General features: G+C 41.3%; 1 protein-coding gene across 3 annotated transcripts in view; it reads right to left on the bottom strand.

The window, feature by feature from the left end:
- Window positions 1-23,896, bottom strand: part of RANBP17 (RAN binding protein 17) — a 300,545-nt gene extending 276,649 nt beyond the window's left edge. For all 3 annotated transcript variants that reach the window (XM_084764395.1, XM_084764396.1, XM_084764397.1), the window contains exons 1-5: window positions 23,051-23,896; window positions 13,069-13,215; window positions 9,085-9,175; window positions 3,004-3,170; window positions 837-902 (exon numbers count right to left, since the gene is read on the bottom strand). In XM_084764395.1, coding sequence (XP_084620521.1) covers window positions 837-902; window positions 3,004-3,170; window positions 9,085-9,175; window positions 13,069-13,215; window positions 23,051-23,068 — 489 coding nt within the window. In that variant the 5' untranslated portion in view covers window positions 23,069-23,896. The remainder of the gene's footprint in view (window positions 1-836; window positions 903-3,003; window positions 3,171-9,084; window positions 9,176-13,068; window positions 13,216-23,050) is intronic.
- Between the last annotated feature and the right edge of the window lie 263 nt (window positions 23,897-24,159).

The raw sequence follows: 24,159 nt of genomic DNA, 5'->3' as shown, positions 1-24,159 counted from the left end.
CTGGGGGAGTGTAGTTTCTGAAAATGTTCCTTGTGCGGGGTGAAAATTCAAGCCAGAAAGGGACTAAGTGCCAAGAGATGTGTTTCTAGATGGGTCTTGCCATTCACCTATAGTTAACAATCAATCTTCTAGGTAGTGGCACCCACCTTTAATCCCAGCACTCAGGAGGCAGAGGCAGACGGAACTTTGTGAGATCGAGGCCTACAGAGCAAGTTCCAGGACAGCCAGAGCTATTACATAGAGAAATCATATCTTAAAAAAGAAGAAGAAGAAGGACGAGGAGGAGGAGGAGAAGGAGGAGGAGGAGGAGGAGAAGGGGGAGGAGAAGAAGAAGAAGAAGAAGAAGAAGAAGAAGAAGAAGAAGAAGAAGAAGAAGAAGAAGAAGAAGAAAGAAGGAAGAGAAAAAATAATCAGTCTTATAAACCATTTGCTCTTTTTTATGAAAAATATACATTTATTTTCATTTTCTGTATAATTCATTTTTATGGTTAACTATTTATTATTATTGTTGTTGTTGTTGTTATTATTATTATTATCATCATCATCATCATCATCATCATCATCATCACCATCTACAAGAATGAAAAGACAATTCTCCAAGTGCCCACTGAACAAGCACCATGTCCTATTTCCCACTACTTTTATTCTGCAGTTTTTACTAAGGTTGTAATTTCTGATGAAAAGTATTCTAATTTAATTTTCCAACTAGTAAAACAAATGCATAAAAGACTTGATCAGTTATGGGTTTCATGCCTCAAAACAACTATACATTGTACCACAGAGAAACAACATCACAAAGCAACTCCCATGTCCTGTTACATGAAAAGCTGACTTACCAGGTTCATTTCCTGAGTCAGTTCAGAGAGGATCGTCACCCCTACTATGCAGTGCTGCACAGTGCCCTTTGGAATGACAACCAAGGAGAGCATGGTTAGTTCTTAAGGTCAACCAAGTGATAACTGTCAAAATTAAACTCAAAAGCATCACAGTTGCCTCGTAGTGATCCTTAAAAGTATGTGTTTTTAAAAAAGACCAAAAAGTATTGTTATTTCCATAACTAGAAGAATTTTGAACTCATTTTCGAAGGATAAACTTTGGCACATGGAGTAAGGCAGCAAATGTACACAGACCTTAGAAAAGCACATACTCTAGACAGTTTCCTGCAGTTACAAGTCAGAGAAACTAAGCTTCAAAGAATGGTGTTGTTGTTTTGGTTGTTTGTTTGTCTTTTTGTTTCTCAAGACAAGAGTTTCTCTGCGTAGCCCTGGCTGTTCTGGACTCACTATGTAGACCAGGCTGGCCTCGAACCCACAGAGATCCGCCTGCCTCTGCCTCCTGACTGCTGGAATTAAAGGCGTGTGCTGCCACGCCCTGCCAAAATAACACTTAATTTAGTACTTTTTCTACAATCATAAGAATGGTGAAAAATGGTTTTTGTTCTAGAAATTTGCTTGGAGCCTACTGTGATAGCTGCATTCAATAATTAATAAGTAGCTTAGAAACTCATTTAAATCTCTTGATCTAATATTAGAAAAGATCACTTAGGCTCTTTTAATATTACAGTGCACGTGTATGGAGTCGTTAGGTGCCTTAATGAAGACATCTAGGGTACCCAATGTAGTATGGTAAATATATGACTATCAATATGGTATAGTTTCCATGATGTTTCTAATTAGCTTACAATTTAATTCTAAAACTTCCTTCAATTCAGCTCTCGTGTGCACATTACTAACAAATTACCCTATTACAAAATCATAGTGGAAAGCATGGAAATAAGAAACGAAGCATCAAATTACAGAGGCGCAATACCAAAGTATGCACAGATGTGCTTTTTACATCTTCATTTCACAGTTGGTCATCCCTTTTAACTTGCTCAGAAACTCAGCAACACTGATTATGAGGTATAATTAAGTTCATGCTATCTCAGAGCCACCAACGATCAATGCTGGGAGCACCAAACAATGCATTTTCATTCTTAATGGACATCCTAATTTCCTAGTCGCTAAATCATGGCGTCACTGTGTACAATACTCAATAAAGTTGCACAGTGTGGCTCTGTAAGCAACTGCAAGCCTGAAAACGTCCCTCGCTTTCTTTCTGTTTTCACGTAAGCACCTGGGATTGCAGGCCTGTGCTGCTGTGCTCAGCTTCTACATGGGCTCTGGGAATTCACACTGCTCATCAGACTGGGCACAGCAAGCACTTTACCCACGGAACCATCTCGCCAGCCCAGGACCTCTGAAGCTTGACAAAAGTTAGCCGCCTTGCAATTAGAAATTACACAAATATAAAAATATGTATCACCAAACACCCACATGATTTTAAGAAAGAGGCAAGAGGCAAACAAGAAGCACAGAGAGAGCCCTGATCCCTTTACTGTCTCAAAGCTGTAACGATCCCTGGAAGTGTCTGCTCTCTCTTCTTGCATTCTTAGCACCTGGACTGGTGTAAACAAGTATGAAAGGTCATGATCTACCATATATTACTTACATTTAATCATATGCTATGCTTTAGCAATTCACTTGAGAACATTTTCAGAAAAGTGTCATAGTCAATGTAGTGTGGGATAAAAAAGCTGTCAAAAGACTTGTTGGGGTACAAGTTACGCTTTGTCACTGTGACCTTATAAGCTACTCAACTGAAATCGCAGATCTTTCATTTGTAGAATGAAACCCACTTCCTATGACTGTTATGAGAATTGGGAAATTATAAAAATCATTATAAATATTGCTTGCATATGTATATATGTACATATATGCATATGTATATATGTACATATATGCATATGTATATATGTAATAAATAAAAGCACATTTGAAATTTAGAAACAGTAGTTATTTTCATTCTTCTGACATAGCGTGATTTTTATTAATTGACAATAAATAACAAAGGATCCAAAGGACAAATAAAAAATGGTGAATAAGAATGGTACTACAAAAGAGAACCAAATAGCTCTAAGCAATATTCTAACATTCTACATGGCACCAGCCAGTGCCTTCTTACCTGGAGGAATTTCTTCACATCAGCAATAATTTCTCTGAAAACAAACTCGTCTTTCTGAACTTCAAACCACCCCAACTTAGTGAGTTTAGCAATGACTTGAATAAGAGCTTGAATGACAAAGGGGGCCAGCTTCGGCTGTGATGCCACATAATTCAGAATGTAGTTTCCTATAAAGAAAACAGCAGTGACCGTTTGGACTTTTGAGAAGCGCACCGTGAGTCTTGTGCAGGACAGGAAGAAGGCCAAGGAGGGCTCTCTGAGGAATGAACTGGTCTCTGCTGTGTGCTCACTATACAGTAGATTCTAGAGCATGAATTTGGAAAATGTGAGTTTGTCCCTCTACATTTTGATAAATCTTGGGGTAATTTAAGTATAATATGAATGTCATTTTTTATTTGTAGACATCACATGCAAAAATCTGATAGGTAAATGCAGAAAACCGCAAATCAAATAAGTCAATCTATTTAAGTGGCATGAAAATATGTAGCAGTACAATATAATACAACACAAGAACACATATGCCTCAGATGTCTACTGGCCACTGTGTTGCATTACTGTGTGACCGTCGCACCCTTCCTTACCTGAAACCATAATTTTCCATCCTAACATCACTTCACAGTACCTCACAAGCTGCAATGTTAATGATTCTTCCGAACTTCACGACTTTTCAAGATAAAAGTGGCACATTTGCTGTACTGTGCAGGTGTTTCTAAATCACTATATCTGTACAATTCTACCAAACATTTCCTAGAACTCTGTTCTTGTTTCCATAATCTCCTTTCTCTCGTAAGGCCTGCGCAGCATTGTACAACAAGTCACTTTTAGAAACACATGTATCATGTTACAATAACTAAATAAGTGAATGCTTATCATGAGGCTCAAAGACTATAACCATTTTTTAACCTGTTAAGTGACAAAAAGATATAGTAGCATGCAATATTGATAAGTTGGTACATAAAGTATTATTTTAAGCATGAAAAGTAAAGTAATGCTTATAAAAGTTAATACAGCAAAATCACTTGCAAGCTACCCAACTAAGAACATTTCAATGGAAACCACTCCAAATCCAAAACACCTTAATAAATGAGTGATCATCGCTGCCTGGAGGAGCTTAGGATATACTATGGGTAAAAACACAAGACCAAAAGACTGAAAGTGTAGAGCTGGAGAAAAGGCTCTGGAGTAAAGCGCTTGCACACATGCACATGCAAAGGCGGGGGCGGGGGGGGGGGGGACGACACGACTAGAAAGTCAAGGGACAATCAGCACCTTTATACACTGGCAAGGCAACAGGCACTCGGGGAAAATGTTGGAAAATTCCTAGAAGTTTGCGCAAACTGTCCTTATAACTCAGCAATTTCATGCCTAGGGGTCTACATGGAAAAATGGGGGAAACTGGACCATGAGGAAAGCTTGTATGTAAATGTTCCAAGTATAAGTGCTTATAGTGGCAAAGAAGGGAAAGTCAAACAGCCAATAAACTCATGAACTAATAATAAATAGCCGGGTCATTCTTTCTTTCTTTCTTTCCTTTCCTTTTTCTTCTTTTTTGGTTTTTCAAGACAGGGTTTCTCTGTGTAGCCTTGGCTGTCCTGGACTTGCATTGTAGACCAGGCGGGCCTCCAACTCACAAGAGATCCTCCTGCCTTTGCCTCTGCCTCTCTGAGTGCTAGGATTACAGGCGTGAACCACAATGCCTTGCGGTAACAGATGTTTTTAAAGCTGTATGTAATAAAAAGAAATGACACTCTGATACAACACGATGAAACATCATTTTGCTTGGGGAAAGGTACTATGCATGTACAAAAAAACTACATATACTATCATCTCTTTCTATGAAATACCTGCAAAAAATGTCAATCTATGAAAGCAGAAAGCACATTAAGGGACGGTGGCAGAGACAGGCTCTAGCTGATCTTTCTAGGGTAATGCAAATAATTCTAGAACCGAATTGTGAGAAAGTTTACAAAAACTAAAGCTTTTTCTAAAGGCTTACAACTGATTGGTTCTGATATACTTACTGTTTTGCAAGCACTTAATTGTATTTAATGATATAATGTATATTATGTTTTGTAAGTGGGGAAGAAGGGAAGGAAAGGTACTGACTTATAAACCCAAGTACAGCTAAACTAGGCAGCTGTCTGAAGAGGAGAAGGATAGTACTCCAGTGCCGGGAACCACAGAAGAACACACCGAGGCAGGAACAGTTGGTATGAGATGAGGCCCTCCTGACAAAAGAAACTGGATGACATTGGTGAAGACACAAGGTCATCTAAACAAGGACAGCTCTTCAAAGACAGGGCCATGAAAGTTCTTCAGTACTAAGCTAGGAAAACGGTATCTGAGTGATAATCAATAGAAGGCCATGGGTAACTATACTAGTAACGTAGAAAGCAGTGTGGTGAGCCCAGAGCTTGGCAATGGTGTTTTCGAGCGAACTAATGGGGTTATTAGAAGAGTATCATCTAAAACTGAGGAGTTAAGTCAACCTGAAAAGGCAGTGTGACTAGTCAGGCCATTCATCCTCCACATGTTTTATTTGATCTCACATGCCTATTATTATACATGTCCATTAGACACATCATGTCATAACAAAAATTCCAATCCAATATTTGTTTTTCAAGACAAGAGTTTCTCTGTGCAGCCTGGCTGTCGCAGAACTTGCTCTGTAGACAAGACTAGCATCAGACTCAGAAATTTGCCTGCCTCTGCCTCTCAGATGCAGGGATTAAACGTGTGAGCTACCACCACCCAGCTCATCACTTTTGCTTCAAAGAGTATGTGTATGTGAGACACAAGGTCTCAAATATCCCAGGCTGGCCTTGGATTCACTATGCAGTCAAGGATGACCCTGAATTTCTGATTATCCTGCCTCTAACTTCCAAGTCCAGGGATTATAGCCTTTCACCACCATGTCCTGCTTGTACAGTGGTAGGGATTGAACACAGTGCTAGACAGTCACTCTACCACCTGAAATACATCCCAGCCTTACTCAGCTTGTGATGATAAAAGCCTAACAGTCCATTGTAATCTGGAAATTATTTACTGCATCTAACTACAAGTAGCACAGTGTAGCACCACAGGGTAGAATATCATTGTTTACCCTTGGAGATAACAAAAGGCTACAGCTTACTGCCACTGTCCAGTATCACAAAAGTGTGGTGACCCTGTATCACCAACACAAGAAAAAAAATCAAAATTCATATTCTGAAGTATTGTTTACATAGAATCAAAGTATTATAAAAACATCAGAAATTGCTCTTGGGAGGCAGAGGCAGGTGGATCGCTGTGAGTTCGAGGCCAGTCTGATCTACAAAGTGAGTCCAGGACAGCCAAGGCTACACAGGGAAACTGTCTCAAAAAAAAAAAAATCAGAAATCAAATCACTGTAAATTAATATCCATGTTCCTTACTTTAAAAAAATGTTTCTATTTTTAAAATATAAGTCAAATAGATAATCTGAATCCTTATAACTATTAAGGAAATTTGCTCAGTAATTACTAAGTACAATTTTCATTGTCAACTTCATTGATGTGCAATCACCTCAGACTGGTGAAGCACACTTCTGGACATGTCTCTAACAGTGTTTCCAGAAAGGACTGGCCAAGGGAGAAAGAACTACCACTAGCATGGGCAGCATCCTATGGAATTGAGACCTTAAGAGAATAAAAGTGATGGGAGGAAAAGGCCAAATGAGCGCTGGCATTGCTCTTCTGCCCCTCCTATCCACGAAGATGACTGCCAGCCTCCACCACAAACCCCAATGCCACTTGTGCCCCAACACACAGGACAGCCAGCCATGGAATGAATGCTCTGAAACCATGAGGCAAATTAACTGCCCTCCTTTCAGCCGTCCTCTTGGGTGTTCTGTCACAGTGACACAACAGTTAAATAATACAGTTATCTTCCAGAGCAAAGCACCAAGCACAGGTGAGCTAACTAGTGAACACATCAAGCCTTTACGAAATAGCTGCCAAGAGACCTAAGTAGAGACCTACCTAACTTACTTTAGTGCAAAGTTATCTTCTATTATTTACTTTCTCTCACATCCAGGAGTAAATCCCAGCCCTCATGCATGCTAGGCAAGCATTCCACCTCTGACTACAACCCCATCCCCAGATTATCTTAATACACAAGCTGAAAGCATTGCAAGAACATGAAACTAGAAACCAGTTGTCTCTCTTAAACAGAGTTGTAAAAATTTTCAACATCTCAGCAAGTTGACGCCAACAATGTACAAAGAATTAAGGAGTAGAACAAAGTGGAATTTATCTTAGATATGCAAGGCTGGCTCACCACATAAAACCATCAACCTCCTACAGAATGAAAACCATATGATAATATCAATGGGTGTCAGAAAAGCATTCAACAAATGCTCTATCCATTTATGACAGAAAGTCAACTAAGAATAAAGAGGAACTTTCTCAATTTGATCTAGAATGCTGGAAAACAGCAACTACAAATGGCATCACATTTAACAAGGAGGAATTTAAAAAGCTCCCCACCATGTTCAGGAGCAAAGCAGGAAGTGCTCTCACCATTACTTCAGGTTTCACTTACTTCGGGTGTTCCCTTCCCTCCCACCCTCCAAACGGGCTTGCTGTAAAGCATTAACTCACAATTTAGCCAAGGCTTGCCTCACCTGTGGGAGCCTCCTACCTCAGTGTCCCATGTGCCACCAAATACAAGTCACCATGTACATCTGCTTATGTCTAGAGCAACTTTACTCACATTTTTTTCAAAACTTGGAAGTAACCGAAACATCTATCACTTATGAACATTCAGACAATGAAGAATATTACTCATAACTAAAGAGAGATGAGATCATTGAATAAATCATGAAAAGATTTGGCTTATTATAAATGAAAGAAGGGAATCTGAGAAAGCTACATACTCTGAGTCTCACCATATGCTAGTGTGGAAAGGCAAACAGTGGAGGCTAATCAGAGATGGGGTTGAGGTAAAGAGGGAAGCTGCAGCAGGGCACAAAAATTGCAGGGTAGGGACACTGCCTTACACACTGCTGTAACAGCAGACGCACGCCACTGTGCACTGCCCAAATCTAGAGAACAGCCTACACTTACGCAGACAGCAGGGAAGCCATCCATGAATAGAGGCGGGGAGTGTAAGGGAACTCTAGTTTCTATTCAGTTTTGCTAAGAACCTAAAAATGCTCTAACAACAACAACAACAACAACAATAATGAGTCTATTTAAGATATGTTCTAAGTCATGACTTAGATGGTTTTTTAAAATGCAAATGCCTCTCCTTTGCTGTCTTAAGTGCAGAACTTTCTGCAGACTGAAGGCAAACTGCACCACTGGATGGTTCTAACCAATGAATTTGGATCTTAAAAAATTTTAAAACATCAGATATTTTCATTTTTCTAAAACAAAAATATAAACTACATTAACTTTGAGTCTAAGTAACAGAAATAACACAATAATCTGTCTCTACTACAAAGAAAAAGTAATTTCATATCCTAATTATTATATTTAGCCATATAAAATGCAAGCTTACACATATATGTGAAGTGTATGATTCTCAAAACATATATGGCTACTGTACAGTAATAATGTGCTTACTATAAGTAGGAACTCAGCTGTGGGTTTTAAGTGTAGCCACAGCGGTTATGGTCTAACAGTATGAGCAATACTGCAGAGTGGTTTCTTTCTGGGAATTCAGTTGCATACAATTAAGAGCATAAGCTCTATGCAGATCTAACGTACTTAAATGACAACTCTATTTCCAGGTTGTGTGATCCTGAGCAGGTCAGAGCTCATCATATCCAATTTACTCATTTGTAAAATAAGAATAATTCATTCATTTATTTGGAGGATAAAATATAATAGTGAACATCCTAACAAATACAACGTATACAAAATGTAATTTATTATTAAATTAACAATATTTTATAATTACATATTGCCTCATCTATTACATCATCATCATTCCACAAATAAGACTTAACTACCATCTTAAAGTAATAAGACTAAACTACAAGCCAAATAAAAGTTCAGCAAAAAAGGATATTTTTACATTTAAAATATGATTTGTTTAAAAAATTAATGCATCACTTACTGATGTCTATCCTCTGTTCAACAGGTAAAGGATTGAGCCTGGTAACAAGCTTTGAAAGACATGTTGCTGCAAGGAGCTGAGCATAGGATGTCTGTAAAGAACAGTAACTGTTATCATCACAAAACTCAAATAGTCAAAATAGAATTTTCTGAGCAAAACCAATTAATTTTTTAAAGATTTACTTATTTATGTTATGTATATGAGTGCTCTAGCTGCATGTACACCTGCAGGCCAGAAGAGGGCATCAGATCACATTATAGATGGTTGGGGAATTGAACTGAGGACCTCTGGAAGAGCAGACAGTGCTCTTAACCGCTGAGCCATCTGCCCAGCCCCAAAAACCAATCATTTTCTTAGTTCTCCAAAGTAGATTTATGATGAATAATACATGTGCTTGAAATAACCTATGTAGACCCACAAGTGTACACAATCCTTCATAAAAGACCGTTAGCTGAAGGGGGTACACACAGCCATGCCAACAGCAGCAAGTGAATGGGAAAAACAAATGTCTGTGAACAAGTGCAACACAAACACTCCACATGGCCTAGCAGGTCTGCATGGTCTGTTCTCTCATCCTCCACCAAATGTGGCTGGTTCCACACCTGAGAAGGCTGTGCGCACAAGCCTTTTCAATGCCTTTCCCACCATGAGTTCTGTGTTCCTTCGAATTTATGTCAGACAGTACGCTGAGGCCATCAATTTTCTTTTTTTTTTTTTATTAAAGATTTGCATTTTTAGCTTGTGTTTATCTATGTGTGCTCACATGAGCTTATCCTCAAAGGCCAAAGGATGTCAGGTGCAGTTGTGAGGCACCCAGTGTGATGTTTTCCTCGAGTGCTCCTAACCACGGAGCCATCTCTCCAGCCTCACCACCAATGTTCTCAACAAGTGTACTCAAACTCCATAAATACATGTTCATCCTGCAAAATTCACTTCTATACTCATTCCACTCCTACAGATTTCTTGCCAAAATGGTATTTTTTTATTCCACAAGGTGGAAAAAAAATTATGAGCCAAATGAACCAAAATCTGCTTTTTTATAGATTGTGAACTAAAACTGGTTTTCATAGTTTTAAACAGTTGAAAACGATTTAAAAACAATACTTTGTAATGTATAAAAAAATAGATACAACCTGAACTTCAGTGATAAACTGTTTGTTTGTTGAGACAAGGTTTTTTCTGTGCAGCCTTGACTGTCCTGGAACTCACTTTGTAGATCAGGGTGGTCTCACTAAACTCATAGAGATCCGCCTGCCTCTGCCTCCCAAGTGCTGGGATTAAAGGCCTGCGCCACTACACCCAGCTCGTAATAAAATTTCTAAAGCACAAAGCCTCACTCAGTGTTTACTTGTTGTCCATGGCTGATCCATGAATAAAGGCAGACCTTAGCAGCTAAAACTGACCCTGTGTATATTCAAATCTGGCTGCTGCTCATGCACCACAGACTGCAGTAATATAACCCCACAGCGTCGAGACAGAGCCAGCATGACACATAGTTTTCCCTACATCAGGGTATTTGCCCCATGTCAAAGAAAAAAACAAAGTGGACTTTAAATGTCTAATGCTAAATTAGATGGCAAATGAATGTACTTTCTTGGTACCTTTTAGGGCAGCTACCTTGTCCTAAAAGAATATACTGTGACAGTTTCAAACTAAGCAGTCATAAAAATATTCCCAACTCAAAGAAAGTCAGTAGTTTTTTTTGAAATTTAATACACACTATGTCAGGATGGCAGTTTCCCTTAAAAGAAGTAAAATATGAGACTATAAACCAAAGCTACGTTTACAAGCTAGTGATGAGCTAATCACCGTTGTTTTACTGCAGCAGTTGAGGTCCGAGTAGAGAAAATGAACCTCTCTACCTTTTAAGAGAGAACAAATGCTCAGAGATAAGGACACTGAAGCAACACCAGAAGTCAACTTGAAGGCAGGGCAAGTAAACTGCAAAGGTTGATGTTAGCTTCCAATGAATGGGTTGATGTTACTAGTAATTGTTTGTGCTATCAACGTAACAGACGACTGCCACCAGCTGATTCTAGAAGCCGAGGATGAATGGCAAGCAATCTGAGAACTGCTACCTTCTGTGAAGGAGCTGTGGACCTACAGGCCAGAATGTTCTCAAAGGATCTGAGGAAACATTAACTAAACATAAACCTTAGGTAAAATGTGCCACATACACATGGTGACAGTATATGAGCAGAAAAGGGCTTAGCTAGTTAAAGTCACAAAGCTAATCATCATCATCATCATCATCCTGTACTGTTCACATTATTACTAGCATTTATTCTGGAGTGAATATCTGAATCTCTCCTAACTCAGGGAGCCAGGGGTGCTCATTTACTTTCATGACTCATCTTCTACTCTGTAAATTTTGGCCAGACAGATTCTCAATACCTTGACTTGCCCCCAACAAAGAAGACTAGTAACTTATCACAGATAAATTGTATTTTTTTTTTAAAGCACACAGCTGAGAAGAAAATTTTATAGGTAAAACAAAACCACTATTTTTCACTATTAAATGGCTTTAGAAATTAACGCATACAACAAACTTCTTCTCTCAGTGAGTCCAAGCTAATGCCCAATGTGGGGGGGGGGGGCCAGGGTGAGTGGCCCCAGTCACCCCGGCAGCATTAGCACTGCTGGAGCCACAAGCACTGTCAGGCAAGCCACTTCACAAGTTCCTACTGAGAAAAGCTTCAGCAGGGAGTGAAATCGCCATTCCCAGTACATTTTCTAATCTCCAATTGCAATCTCAGTAGCATGCTTAGACACTGATACAAATATAAAGAAAATTTCCATATTTGAAAATCCATTTTGCTATAAAATTGAGAACCTTCTACCAATTTTTAATTGAAAATCACTAATATGCAATATAATAACAGGCAAAAAAAGCAAACATGAAGAAGATTTAATAGAAGTTCAAAAATGTCTTCTAAGTGAAAGCTTGCATAAGGTAGATCGGACACTAACATGCTGGTATAAGATTTAACAGAACCTAGGTTTGTAAAGATATTTTCAAAGATGTAAAATTTTAGGCAAATGACAGTGTTCACCTTAATACCTGCATTTTCAAGGCAAAAGCAGGTGGATTACTATGAATTCAAGGCTGGCCTGGTCTACCCAAAGTTACACAGTAAGGCCTTGTCTAAAGAAAGAATTTCATTAGAAATTTGCATGAATATATGAACTGTGAACATCCGCAATCAAGTCTAATAACAGAAAACACCAAGTTTAAACCTCTCTCAGCCAAGCAGTATGGCATAAAAAGCACGTTCAATACTTAATGAAGGTGCAAAGAGGCAGTCAGCACTCTTCTAAATAATCCTTGGCTTTTCTAAAGTTAACGTTAGCCTGCTTGCCTATAACACTGGCATTTTCTATTCTTTTTTTTTTTTTTAAGTTATTTCTGAAATGTAATTGGTAGGGCTAGGAATGTAACTTGGTAGAGAGCTCCCCTAGCATGTAAAGGCCCTAGTTCACTCCTCAGCACTGTTAAAATAAACATACACAATGTGACATCAAAGCAGGCCAAGAAAAACCAGCAAACTACTTCAGCACATTCCAATGTCTACTCTGTGGCTGTTTTCTATGTTTCCTTCCCTGCCTTTCCAGTTCTTTCCTGCTTAACTCTTTTGACAGAAAATTACAATCAGAAGATGTGGCAGTAAGGGGAGTGGGGATGTCTCTGACACCAACTCTGTGGCCTGCTTCTCGATCACCTCCCACAGGGGAAGAAGATGCGCTGATGGGGAGGAGCCCCCCTTTTCTGAGGAGTAGGGGAGTAGGGGCAGGAGGAAGGAGGAGGGAGGGTGGGACAGGGAGAAGAGGATGGAGGGGGCTATGATCAGAATGTAAAGTGAGTAAATAAAATTTTTTAATGAAAAAAAAAAAAAGATGTGGCCAAAGCTCTGGGTACTCATGCTATCCCACTGCTATTACCATTAACTCTGGCCTTTCATGGTTAATCACTCATCACATACTTACTGTTCCTTGTTCTAATAAAAGTTGACACTTGCTGAGACATTCTGGGCTGTCAATCAGTTCCAAGAGGGCTTTCTCAGCCTCTATTCTCTCTGTGAGATCAGTGCCTACGTAGAGATGAGTACACAGTGCTTCCAATTCAGCCAAACTCTTCAGAGAAAGAAAGAAAAAAAATCTGACTTAAATGAAAAAATCATATATTAAACACAATAAGTAAGGCGTGGAGAAATAACGTTTATATACATCCATTCAATACTCAGGTACTGAGCAGTAAAGACGCACTTAACACTGGGCAAAAGAAGCACATTTCCTACTTCCCAGATGACTTACTTATCATTATGCAGTGTAAATTTAGGTAAAGGAGAAGATTCTCTCCTTTACGAAGTTATGCCTGAAAGAAGTAACATATATGCTAAAATGTTCAAAGAATGCCTCAAACCTAAAGGGCAAGCCAAATGAGGAGTAGACTAGAAGGTAGTGTAGACAAAGAAATAGCATTTACAGCCGGGCGTAGCAGCGAGCGCACACCTTTAATCCCAGCATTTGGGAGGCAGAGGCAGGCAGATCTCTCAGTTTGAGGCCAGCCTGGTCTACAAAGTGAGTCCAGGACAGCCAGGGCTACACAGAGAAACCCTGTCTCAGAAAAAGAAAAGAAAAGAAAGAAAGAAAGAAAGAAAAAGAAAGATAGCATTTACAAGGGCTTGAAATAAAATGAATGCACTCATTTCAAGGCATTAAGCAGTGGCCAGTAAACAGCTAGGAGACAACCAACGAAGAGATGGGGTGGGGAGAATGAGCACACCCACGCTGCCATAGTTCACTGTACATTCTTTTATTATTTCCAACCCTCATGCCTATAACAAAGAACTAACGATAATTATTTGTGTGCTCATCTAGGCCTTCAACAGCGCTTCAGGTGAACCATGTCATGATTTTCAATCCTACAGTATTTCTGACAACATTCTAATTAATGTAGAGGTTTTTAGATTATAAGCACAAAGACTAACTCACTCTGTCTATAAATAGAACACTTAGAAACAATGAACTACAAAATGAGTTCAGCCACTCTCGTGGCTTAGAGAATCTTGTTAAAGCCATTTATTAAAACAAATTATTTCACTTGGAACTTGAATTACATACTCAACAAAAATGTTGGCAGAAATTTCAAAAACAGGTAGCCAAATGAACATAATGGGATCCAAAAGAGATGCCAATTTTGCTCAGTTTGGGCCTGAGTTTTTACATGCAGCTTACAGCTACTCTAGGCTTCCCAGCTCTCAGATACACAAGCAGCCACGAAACGAAGATCCCATGGCTCCCACCCTGTTTCCACCGCTCTCTTTAGCTCCTTCACATTCCTACTTCCCTATCTGAGGCACAGCCCAGTGGCCATGATTTGGAAATTTTCTCCCAACGAGTCCTAAAATAAGGTAACAAACTGGTTCATTAAAATAAAGGACCTCATGCGGCATGATGGTGCATAGCTGTAATCCCGGCATGGTGGTGCATAGCTGTAATCCTGGCATGGTGGTGCATAGCTGTAATCTGTCATCTAGGAGGAGGCAGGAGTATCGTCCTATGCCCATCATGTCAACTTGAGTTAAATGAGGCAGAGCTGTGTGTATGCACACAACATACTTTGCACTCATTACTGTTAGGACACCGTAAGATAAGTAACGCTATCCCCAAGAGACAGCTGCAGTTCCTAACCCTCAATCTACGAAAAGGGTTCTTTCTTTTGTTTTGGTTTGCTTTGGTTTTGGGTTTTTTGTTTTTGTTTTTTGTTTGTTTGTTTGAGACAGGGTTTCTCTGTATAGTCATGGCTGTCCTGGACTCGCTTTGTAGAGCAGGCTGGCCTCGAACTCACAGCGATCTGCCTGCCTCCCAAGTGCTGGGATTAAAGGGGTGTGCCACCACTGTCCAGCTGAAAAGGGTTCTTTATAAACTCTTAGTTAAGGAATTTGGATAAAAGCATCCTACATTTATTTAGATCAATCCCTAAATCCAACTCTAAACCCAATTACGAGCACCCTTATGAGAGAGGAAGGACATGGTGGCACATTTCTACAATCCAGCATTCTGGAGGCTGAGGCAGGAAGACTCAGAATTCAAGGTCATCCTGTGCTACATACGAAATTGCTGTCCAAACAAAAAGTCATTGCTGACGGGTTAGGGGCACTGGCCCCCTTTTCTGCACAGTAGAACTTTCCACAAAACTGCATGCAAATATAAAGTTTGGTCACAAAGTAGAACACTCTTCCTGCCAATACACCAATACACAAGGGGGACATGTGAGTGCCTGCCTACGACTTTTAAAGCACTATGAAATTTGAGTATGAGGTAGAGTCCAAACCTACTTCCCTAAAATACCATCTGCACCCCTCATAAAGCCCCTTGCAAAGGTAACTCTGGTGAATACTATCACCGCTCTTAGAAAACCATTAATTGTCTGGAAAGAGAAAGGGTGGGGGGAATGTTTCAGATGCAAAGAGATACAGGGAAGAAGGCCATAGGAAGACAGGCAGAGAATGGAAAGCCTTATCTAAAACCAAGAAGTACCAAAGCTGCCAAAACCCATAAAAGGTAGGGCAGAGGCCTCCAGAAGAAACCAACCCTATCTGTCCTTTGTTTCAGTTTTCTGGCCTTCAGAATTGAGAAGGATTTGAGTTTTAAGCCACCCCAGTTGTAACAATTTGTTACAAAAGACCTAGGAAACCAATATTTTTTAAATTTATTTATTTTTTACATATATGTTTATCTTATTACACATAAATACAATAAGCTACATATAGCAAGAAGAACCATGAAACAATCAGGAATTATAAAAATGTTACATTCATAATGTTTTGAATATTTGAATTAGACAACCTTGAATAAAACATTTTTCCATCTTGTTGAGTATAAAATTTTGAATGTAAATCAATATCTATCATATCTCATCTCTATCAACTTAAAATATCTAGACCTAAAAACATCTTAAGCCCTAAACAACTAAGTTTAATTGTAAAACTAACCTATCTGGTCTTCAACCCCATCAGAGACTTGAGAAGGAATAAAAATTAATTACCTGAGTAGACCAGAAGTACAGGTTAGCAGCTTCCAAAATGAAAAAATGACAGAGATAGTTTGCTGCCTGAACAGTCACCCAAGACTCTATAACACTGGAGCATCATCTTCAGCCTTCTGGCCCAGTACATCTGACAGACATATTTGTGAGGCAGGAACTATTGAGGACTTGCTTACCCTGTCTTGGCAGGGGGTTGGAAACTAACATTTTAAAATATAAATACTCATATTATTCAAGTCAATGGTATCTAATTATCTAAGTAAGTCTATTAAGAAAGATTGTAAAAAAAAGTCTGGATATTATTTGCTTTGCTATACTGATTTAATAAACTTCAAGACAAAAAGACAGGTATATAGTTAATTAGTGTTCAGTCAACATTACCAATCATTCTTTTTCTCCAAAGACATTTTAAATTATTTTTTATTTATTTTATATGTGTGAGTGTTTTAACATATAGTTTTATGTATACGGGTATCTACTTGCATGTAAATCTGTGCACTGGATCCCTTAGGACTGGAGACAGAGATATTTATTAGCCATCACATGGGTGCTAGGTATCAAGCCAGGTCCTCTGGATGAACAGTCAGTGATCTTAACCACTGCATCATTTCTCCAGTCTCAATATATATTACTAGCAAATGATAAGTGGTAGAAATTTAAAAGGGCAGAGTTGGACTTTAATAAAAGATCTGAAGGGGGCAACAAATTTTGTTACTGTAATGGTTAAAAAAAAAAATCAAGAGGCTCATCATTGGCCATGCCAAGTAGCATGGTTGGGGAAGACACCCAGAGGTCCACTAGCCTTGTGGTCCACCTGCCATGGGAGCCACTATGATGTGCAAGTGTGTGATGGAGCGATGAGAAAAAAAGAGAAGCAAAACGGTTTGAGCACTATGAAGAGAGGTGGAACTGGAGATGCAAGGATGGAAAGGAACAGCCTGATGTGAGTAGCCTGCCCTGCCACCAGAGGCCATGCTGAAGTCCCAGCTGGTGCTGCTGCTGAGAGTCATGATGTCAGAGGGTCAGATTACCACTAAAGACTATGAGGAAGTTCTTGGTCTGGGCTGCAGCCTGGAGCCATGTTGCTGTGCAAGGGCTATGCAGAACTGGCCCTGCCCCTCACTGGCTGTACCACTCTGGAGAGCTGGCCCTGCACCACGCCTGAGCAGCTCAGTGGCGCTGACCCTGGTGCTGTGGGCATAGGCTCCTTGGCTAGATGAAGAAACAGCAAAGGAGTAAGGGAAGCAGGGGAGGAGGCAGTCAGCAGTACAGCAAGAAAGCATAAGAGCAATGGAAATATATGTGAGCAATGGGCATTTTCATATTTTAGTGGCAATTTCACAATTGTGTATATATGCCAAAACTCATCTATTGCAGTTTAAACACATGCATTTTATTATGTACCAATTATAGTTCACTAAAAGGCCTTTGTTTTCTCCTCTAAAAAAAAACCAAACTATCTATCTTTAAAAACAGATAAACTACTTCCTTGTATTTTTCCTGCCTTCTGAGATCAAGCTTCTTGACTGCCAGTAGGATACACTGCCTTCACTTTGAGGTCACTTGTTTCCTACAAACTGTTCCTTCTTTGTTAGCTGGGCATCCCTGAAGCCTTATTCCTGGGCCTCTTCCTTCAACAATGAATCCAAAATCATGTTGGTGCAAAGGAGTTGCAGGTTTGGACTGTGAATGTTAAATAATTATAAATAGGCTTAAAGCAAATTTTATTAATCAAAACAGGAACCGTTACAAATCAACATATTTTGCCAGTAAGAAATTACTTTAATTACTCTTTTAGTGTGGAGACCCATTCTTTGGAATTAAAACATGTTCTTAGAAAGCAATTTCCAAATCCTGTTGGTCATAGGAGTGCTTTTTCACTGTGAAACACTGTCAAGGTGCTTGAAAAGGTGCTTTAGAACTTCTCTTTAGTTCAACCACTTAGCTGGTCATCAGCAATTGTCATTTTTCTGCCACATGGCACAATCTGATCAAGAAATGTTTCATCAAAAAAAAAAAACTTTTTTTAAAAAGAAATAAAAAAGAAAGGGCTCATCATTGTAAAGAATAAGAGAGAAAACAATTCAAAACAGTTTTCTAAAAAATTTTCTATCAGCTCATGAGGAATCAATTCACTGAGCCTTTTGCCTTTTCCAATTGACTTCAAATGTCAAATGACCATGAGTAAGCTCACGCTGAGTTCTCCAGCGACTTCTGTAGTTAGTTGTAAGAGGATCAGTCTCAGTGACTATTTTCCAAGGATCACCATCAACTTCTGATGACCTGCCACAGTGCTCTTCAACTTCAGGGCTCTCAATTCCTTGCAAACTTTACTGAAGCACCACTGCACTCTCCACTAGCAATTTGTGGGCCAGTAACAGCAGAGATCCATTTTTATACTCAAACAAGAAAACCACAGCTTAGCAGGTGGCTGTAAGCCATGTAAAGAGGAGAGAACCTACACAACATTGGTAGTTTAACCTCCACACATGTGCCACAGCACACCCACAGTATTAAACAAGTAAAATGTTTTAAAAAAAAAAAACCTCAAATTTGCTTTTCCTCTTCATCATTTCCATAATATAAATCTAAAATAAACAGTAATTTCACTATCAAAAAGCATACTAAGAAATTCATATTAAAATGATTTACAACATAACCACATGTTAAGAATATCAAATGACAAATATCCAAAATGCAAATACAGTATAGATGGGCGTGGTGGCGCATGCCTTTAATGCCTGGGGGAGGCAGAGGCAGGCAGATCTCTGTGAGTTCAAGGCCAGCCTGGTTTATAAAACGAGTCCAGGAGAGCCAAAGTTACACAGTGAAACCCTGTCTCCAAAAAACCCAAAAACTAGATTTTACACCAAATAGTTTTAGTGTCTCACAATTTACAAGTGTATCCTTATCTTTTCCTAAGCCAATTCTAAACACCAGATTCCTACATACTACATAATTTTAGTGTGTTCATTTCTCAGATTAAAAAAAAAAAAAAAACCTAGAGTTGACAGGGCACATGCATGTAGGCTGCACAAGATCACAGAGCCAATGGCAAGTGTATATGCAACAGGTACGTCTTCCTCACTGTCTGCCATCCAGCCACGCTTTATTCTTCAGTCACCATCTATCTGACAACAAACATCCACTTCTTACCTTTATATATGTCTACAAAGCCTTTCCAGAAAGGTACTGTAAGTAACACCGAAACAGCAGAAACCAAATTAAACATGTCTCCAGCAGACTTTTACTCTAGGTGTCCCTTTCCAGTGGTGTTGGAGTTTAAGACCAGACCCATTGTCACAAGTTTCATACTATCTTCTGCTTTCTCCTCTCCTTAATCCCTCTTGCATAACTTTAAAAAAAAAAAAGTGGTTTTGCCCAGGGGATCTGATATTTGCCCTCAATTTCTGGTAGATAATTTGTGTCATACTTGACATGAGTTCTTTTTTTAGGACAAGCACTGACCAAACCTGGTTCAGGGTTTTGGGTTAGGGTAATGATTTTGGGTCACAGGTTAACAGTGGAACTAGAAATTATCAGTCATGCCTAAATAATAAAGCCTCAATAAATACTGTGGGTACTAAAGGGTGGGAGCCTTCTCACTTTGAGTGGTGCACACATATGGAGGTCAGGAGAGCATCCTATCCTGAGGATAACAGAAGCTATATTTTAGAACCTTCACAGATTATCCTGTGTCTCCTCCCTTTATCCACTTTTAATCTGTATTCTTTCCCTATAATAAATATTGTGAATTTGATAGCTTTTTGTTTTGTTTTGTTTTTCCAAGACAGAGTTCCTCTGTGGACGTCCTGGCTGTCCTGGAACTTGTAGGCGTAGGCTGGCCTCGAATTCACAGAGATCAGCCTGCCTCAGCCTCCCAAGTGCTGAGATTAAAGACATGTGCCACCAGGTCTGGCAGAATTTGATAGTGTTTGTTGAACTTGATGAGCCCTTCTGATAAACTGTCAGACCTATGATGGCTGGGGGAAATTCCTGAATTTGCTGTTGGTGCTGAAAGGAGTTTTATGTCTCACAGCACATGCCCAACTCTGGGTGCATATCAATTTACTTATAGCAATCAAGTTCTACAAACTGTTTCACTGTACAGACTCCAGACACTCAGACATTGGAGTAATTAAGTAAAATCTTCTGCCATGGCTCCAACATCTTAGATTTCTCCAGAGGCTACTTAGGAATGAGTGGAAAGTAGCAGTGGGAGGGGAGGGGAGGGGAGGGGAGGGGAGGGGAGAGGGGGGGAGGGGAGGGGAGGGGAAGGGAGGGGAGAGGTGTCTTAAAAGACACAGACCTGGAAAAGTTGCTGGTCCCATGGAGTGGGCACAAGCTTTGGAACCTGACACTCACAATGATCAAAACTTTCTTAAGCCTCACGACTGAAACCACAAACAGAAAACATCTGAAGCAATTGTGAAGGGTAAGACGGAAAGGGGAAAAGTAATCTACGTGCCACACTTCAGACTAACAACCACCTTTCCCAAACCACTTCTCATCACACTGCCATCGCTGTGTGTATTTCTCAGTCACATCTAGAACATCCAGCCAAGTCGAGCTTAAAAAGAACAGCTAATAGTCTCTGATTCCAGAACCACTGAGGGCTTTCCCCAATCATTGTTAGGTGTAAAACAATAATAATAGTGTATGCAGAAAATAATATGGCGCCAGTTCTCTTTAACAAGCTAGTTCCCTAATGATTGACACAGAGAGACTGTGATTTATTACTAAGCTGTAAGCACTACGCTGGGCAGATTCTGAGCTATTCTAATCCTACTACCCTTAAGACCCACTTAAAAGCTCGTTACTCGCCCATCAGATGACTCCCTGTCGGCTTCTGCTCCATCAGTCATCTTCTCCTCCTACTGTTGTGGTCCCTCCCAGATCCCAAGCCTAGGAAGCTCTAAGCTCTGCCTACCTCTCTACTCCCCAGTCACACGCTTCAGCAACTTTATTAACCAATCAACTTTAAATTAGGTAGAGCAAGGGTTACACAACAAACACAGGTGTTTGTCAGGCAGGCATCCAGATCTTGGGAGGCCAGGAATCAGCATAAGAATACACAGCACCAGACCAAGCCTCAACTTATTCCCAATTCTATCTTTCCTCATTCTACACCTCCACCTGGAATGCCTCCTCCAAGGTAACCCAGATCCGCCTCTCACTGCTTCCTAACTAGGATGATTGCGACCAAATCTCTAGGATTATCTTCCTCTGCCTTACAGGAAGCCAAGGAGTGGACTGAAGGGGAAAAGCATGGACAGGCCACACTCATGGCACTGCCCTGTGGACAATTCTACCGAGCTACATAATTACCAAGTGTGATAAAGACACTGAAGCAACGCCCTAAAAATGTCACGCTAGTGTATATTTCTGGGACTGATATGACTCTTTTGGGGATCAACATATAATGTTTCTAATATTGCACTTGAGTATGAAGGAGGTTTCCAGGACTTGGCAATTTACCAGGCATCATATTTCCAAGTCCAAAAAAGTTCCAAATTCTCCTACACCTCCTAATTTACTCAAGACTTATATCTGCACTATGAACATCTGATTATCTATTTCCGATTCACAATAAATTCTCCCTATTAGGTCCTTCTGCACAAGGCATATTTACCCAAAGTGGTAATAAAAACCCTTAAAAACAAAATAAAACAAACAAAAAGGTAAGTCAAAAGATAAAATGTGGGTCTATTTCTGGTTCTAAATACTTTTTAAAAGTAATAATAATGCCGGGCGGTGGCGGCGCACACCTTTAATCCCAACACTCGGGAGGCAGAGGCAAGCGGATCGCTGAGAGTTCAAGGCCAGGCTGGTCTACAAAGTGAGTCCAGGACAGCCAAGGCTACACAGAGAAACCCTGTCTCAAAAAAAACAAAACAAAACAAGTAATAATAAAGCAGTGAGTTCGTGGGATCAGAGGATCCATGTAAATCTACAAGGAGAATGTGACAGATACACTGTCATCAAACCCCTGCCTACTTCTGTAAGGTCATCTGCTATCCACAACTTCCCCTGAGCTCTTTTCAAATCAATCTTAGGATTCAAGAACAGGCTTTTGCAGTATGTTACGGTCTTCTACAATTCCTTGCTTTGCCCAGAGTTTCTAGACTGTAGTCTTTCTTTCCTCTTCACCTAGACATCGACAGTGCCTACAATTCCCGCCAGAGTCCCACGTTCCTGGGAGTACAAGGCAAGGGGAGTTTGCTCCGAGGTGTAAGTACCATCACTAGGAAACAAGTAACAAGTCAAGTGCAGGCTCCACTCCGAATACCGACTGACTAACCCCTTTCTGTGCTCCCGCGATACTCCGGGACTGATTCTACCATAACAGTTTTCACGTGTGCAGTAATTACAGCACGCCCTAAAAGGACAAGGGTGGTAGCTGATGTCGCCCTGCAGCCCCAGAACGCTCCGCCACGGTAGACGCTCAGTGGGGAGGCGCGATAGATGTCTGTGGGACGAAGACACGCACGGTGCAGGAGGCACCTGGCAGTCGCCACCGCATCCCTCCCGCGCAGCCCGCGCCCTGGCCCGAGGCTCCTCCAATGAGGCTGCGAGCACCCGGGCCGCGCCGCGCCCCGACCCGCCCGCCCGCCTCCGGCCAATGACAGTCCTCCAGCCGCGCTGCCGCGCTCCCGCCGTCCCAGCCTCTGAGCTCAGGCTCCCGGGGCGAGCACCGACCGCGGGCTCGGTGAGGACCGGATGGCGGGCCCCTCCGCCCCGGCTCCCACCTGCCGGGACGCAGCCGCACGGACGAGGGGCAGACTCGGCGGCCGAGCGTAGCCCGCTCCTCTGCGCCCCGCCGCCCCACCGTTCCCGGGAGGGCGAGGGGCTGCGCTCGGGGTCGCGGCCTGGGCCGCCCGCCGCCGGCGCTCCAGGCCCGCAGCCCGGCGCACTGACCTGAAAGTGCAGCGCCATCTTCCCTGAGCGGCGCGGGCCGCGCGGCCCGAGGGCCGAGGGGAGGGGGAGCGAAGGCGACGCGCAAGCCCGGCCTCCGCGGGATCCCCACGCCGCTCGCTCCCCGTGGTCGGCGCGCTCCACTCGGAGCCGGCGGCGGGGCTGGGCGGGGCTGGCGGAGGGGGCGTGTCCTTAGGGCACCTACGCCCAACCGCCGGTGCGCTCCTTTTGCAACTGCTGGTGGTCCCTCAGGGCTGAGCCTCTGACCTCTGGCCTCTGACCTTTAGCCCACCACCTCGACCCACCTGTCCGCCATGTCCACCGGCAAATTTATTTTTGAAGACTGGCTCTCTGACTTTGCCTTCTCGCCTGGCGTATAACTATGTCAACCTGGCTGGCCTCGAACTCGTGGTCGTCCTCATCTCCTTGAGTCCTGAGTACAGGAATCGGTGCGTGTCACCGAGCGCTTCGGCTCCTAAATCTACAGTAGACAAGGCTGAAGAGACCGCTCGGCAGTGAAGGGCATCCACAGCTGCATATAGCTCCAGCTTGTGGGGATCCCACTGCTTTAGCGGGCGCCTGCATCCCTTGCATACACATAATAATAAAGCTTAAATCTACAACAAGCAATTTTGATTCCTGACAGGACTCTGAAACAAATACATCATCCATGGCTCCCAAATCCCACATCTCCACGGATGTCCTTGTTCCACCCCCCCCAAATCCAACTGCTGTCCTTAACCCCTGTCCCGCAGTACCCAACCCCCGTTGTTTCTTTATTTTTTTTTTTTAAAGCTTATTGAGGTTAAATTAAACTGACCAACTGTATGTGGTATTAAATTGTAAAATTCTGGCTCGACTGTAACTCCTTGTTCATAGTTTTATGTGAACTTATATTTTACACCAAATCATTCCATTGGAATCAAGGGCCGTTAAAGCAGAGATAGATTAGATTCACTCATTTCTAGTGTTCTTCATTTCCGCAGAATTCAACACTTCGATTGGGGGGGGGGGCGGGGCTTGTCTTTTGTATATAAGGGGAAATTTTCCTTAAATGCTTCTTACAATTTAGCTATATTGACAACAAATTCAGCTTTTGTTAATTTGAAAGC

Source organism: Acomys minous (genome assembly GCF_964271855.1).
Source record: "Acomys minous genome assembly, chromosome: 16".
In the NCBI taxonomy this organism is placed as follows: Eukaryota; Metazoa; Chordata; class Mammalia; order Rodentia; family Muridae; genus Acomys; species Acomys minous.
This window is presented reverse-complemented; position numbering and strand designations above follow the sequence as displayed.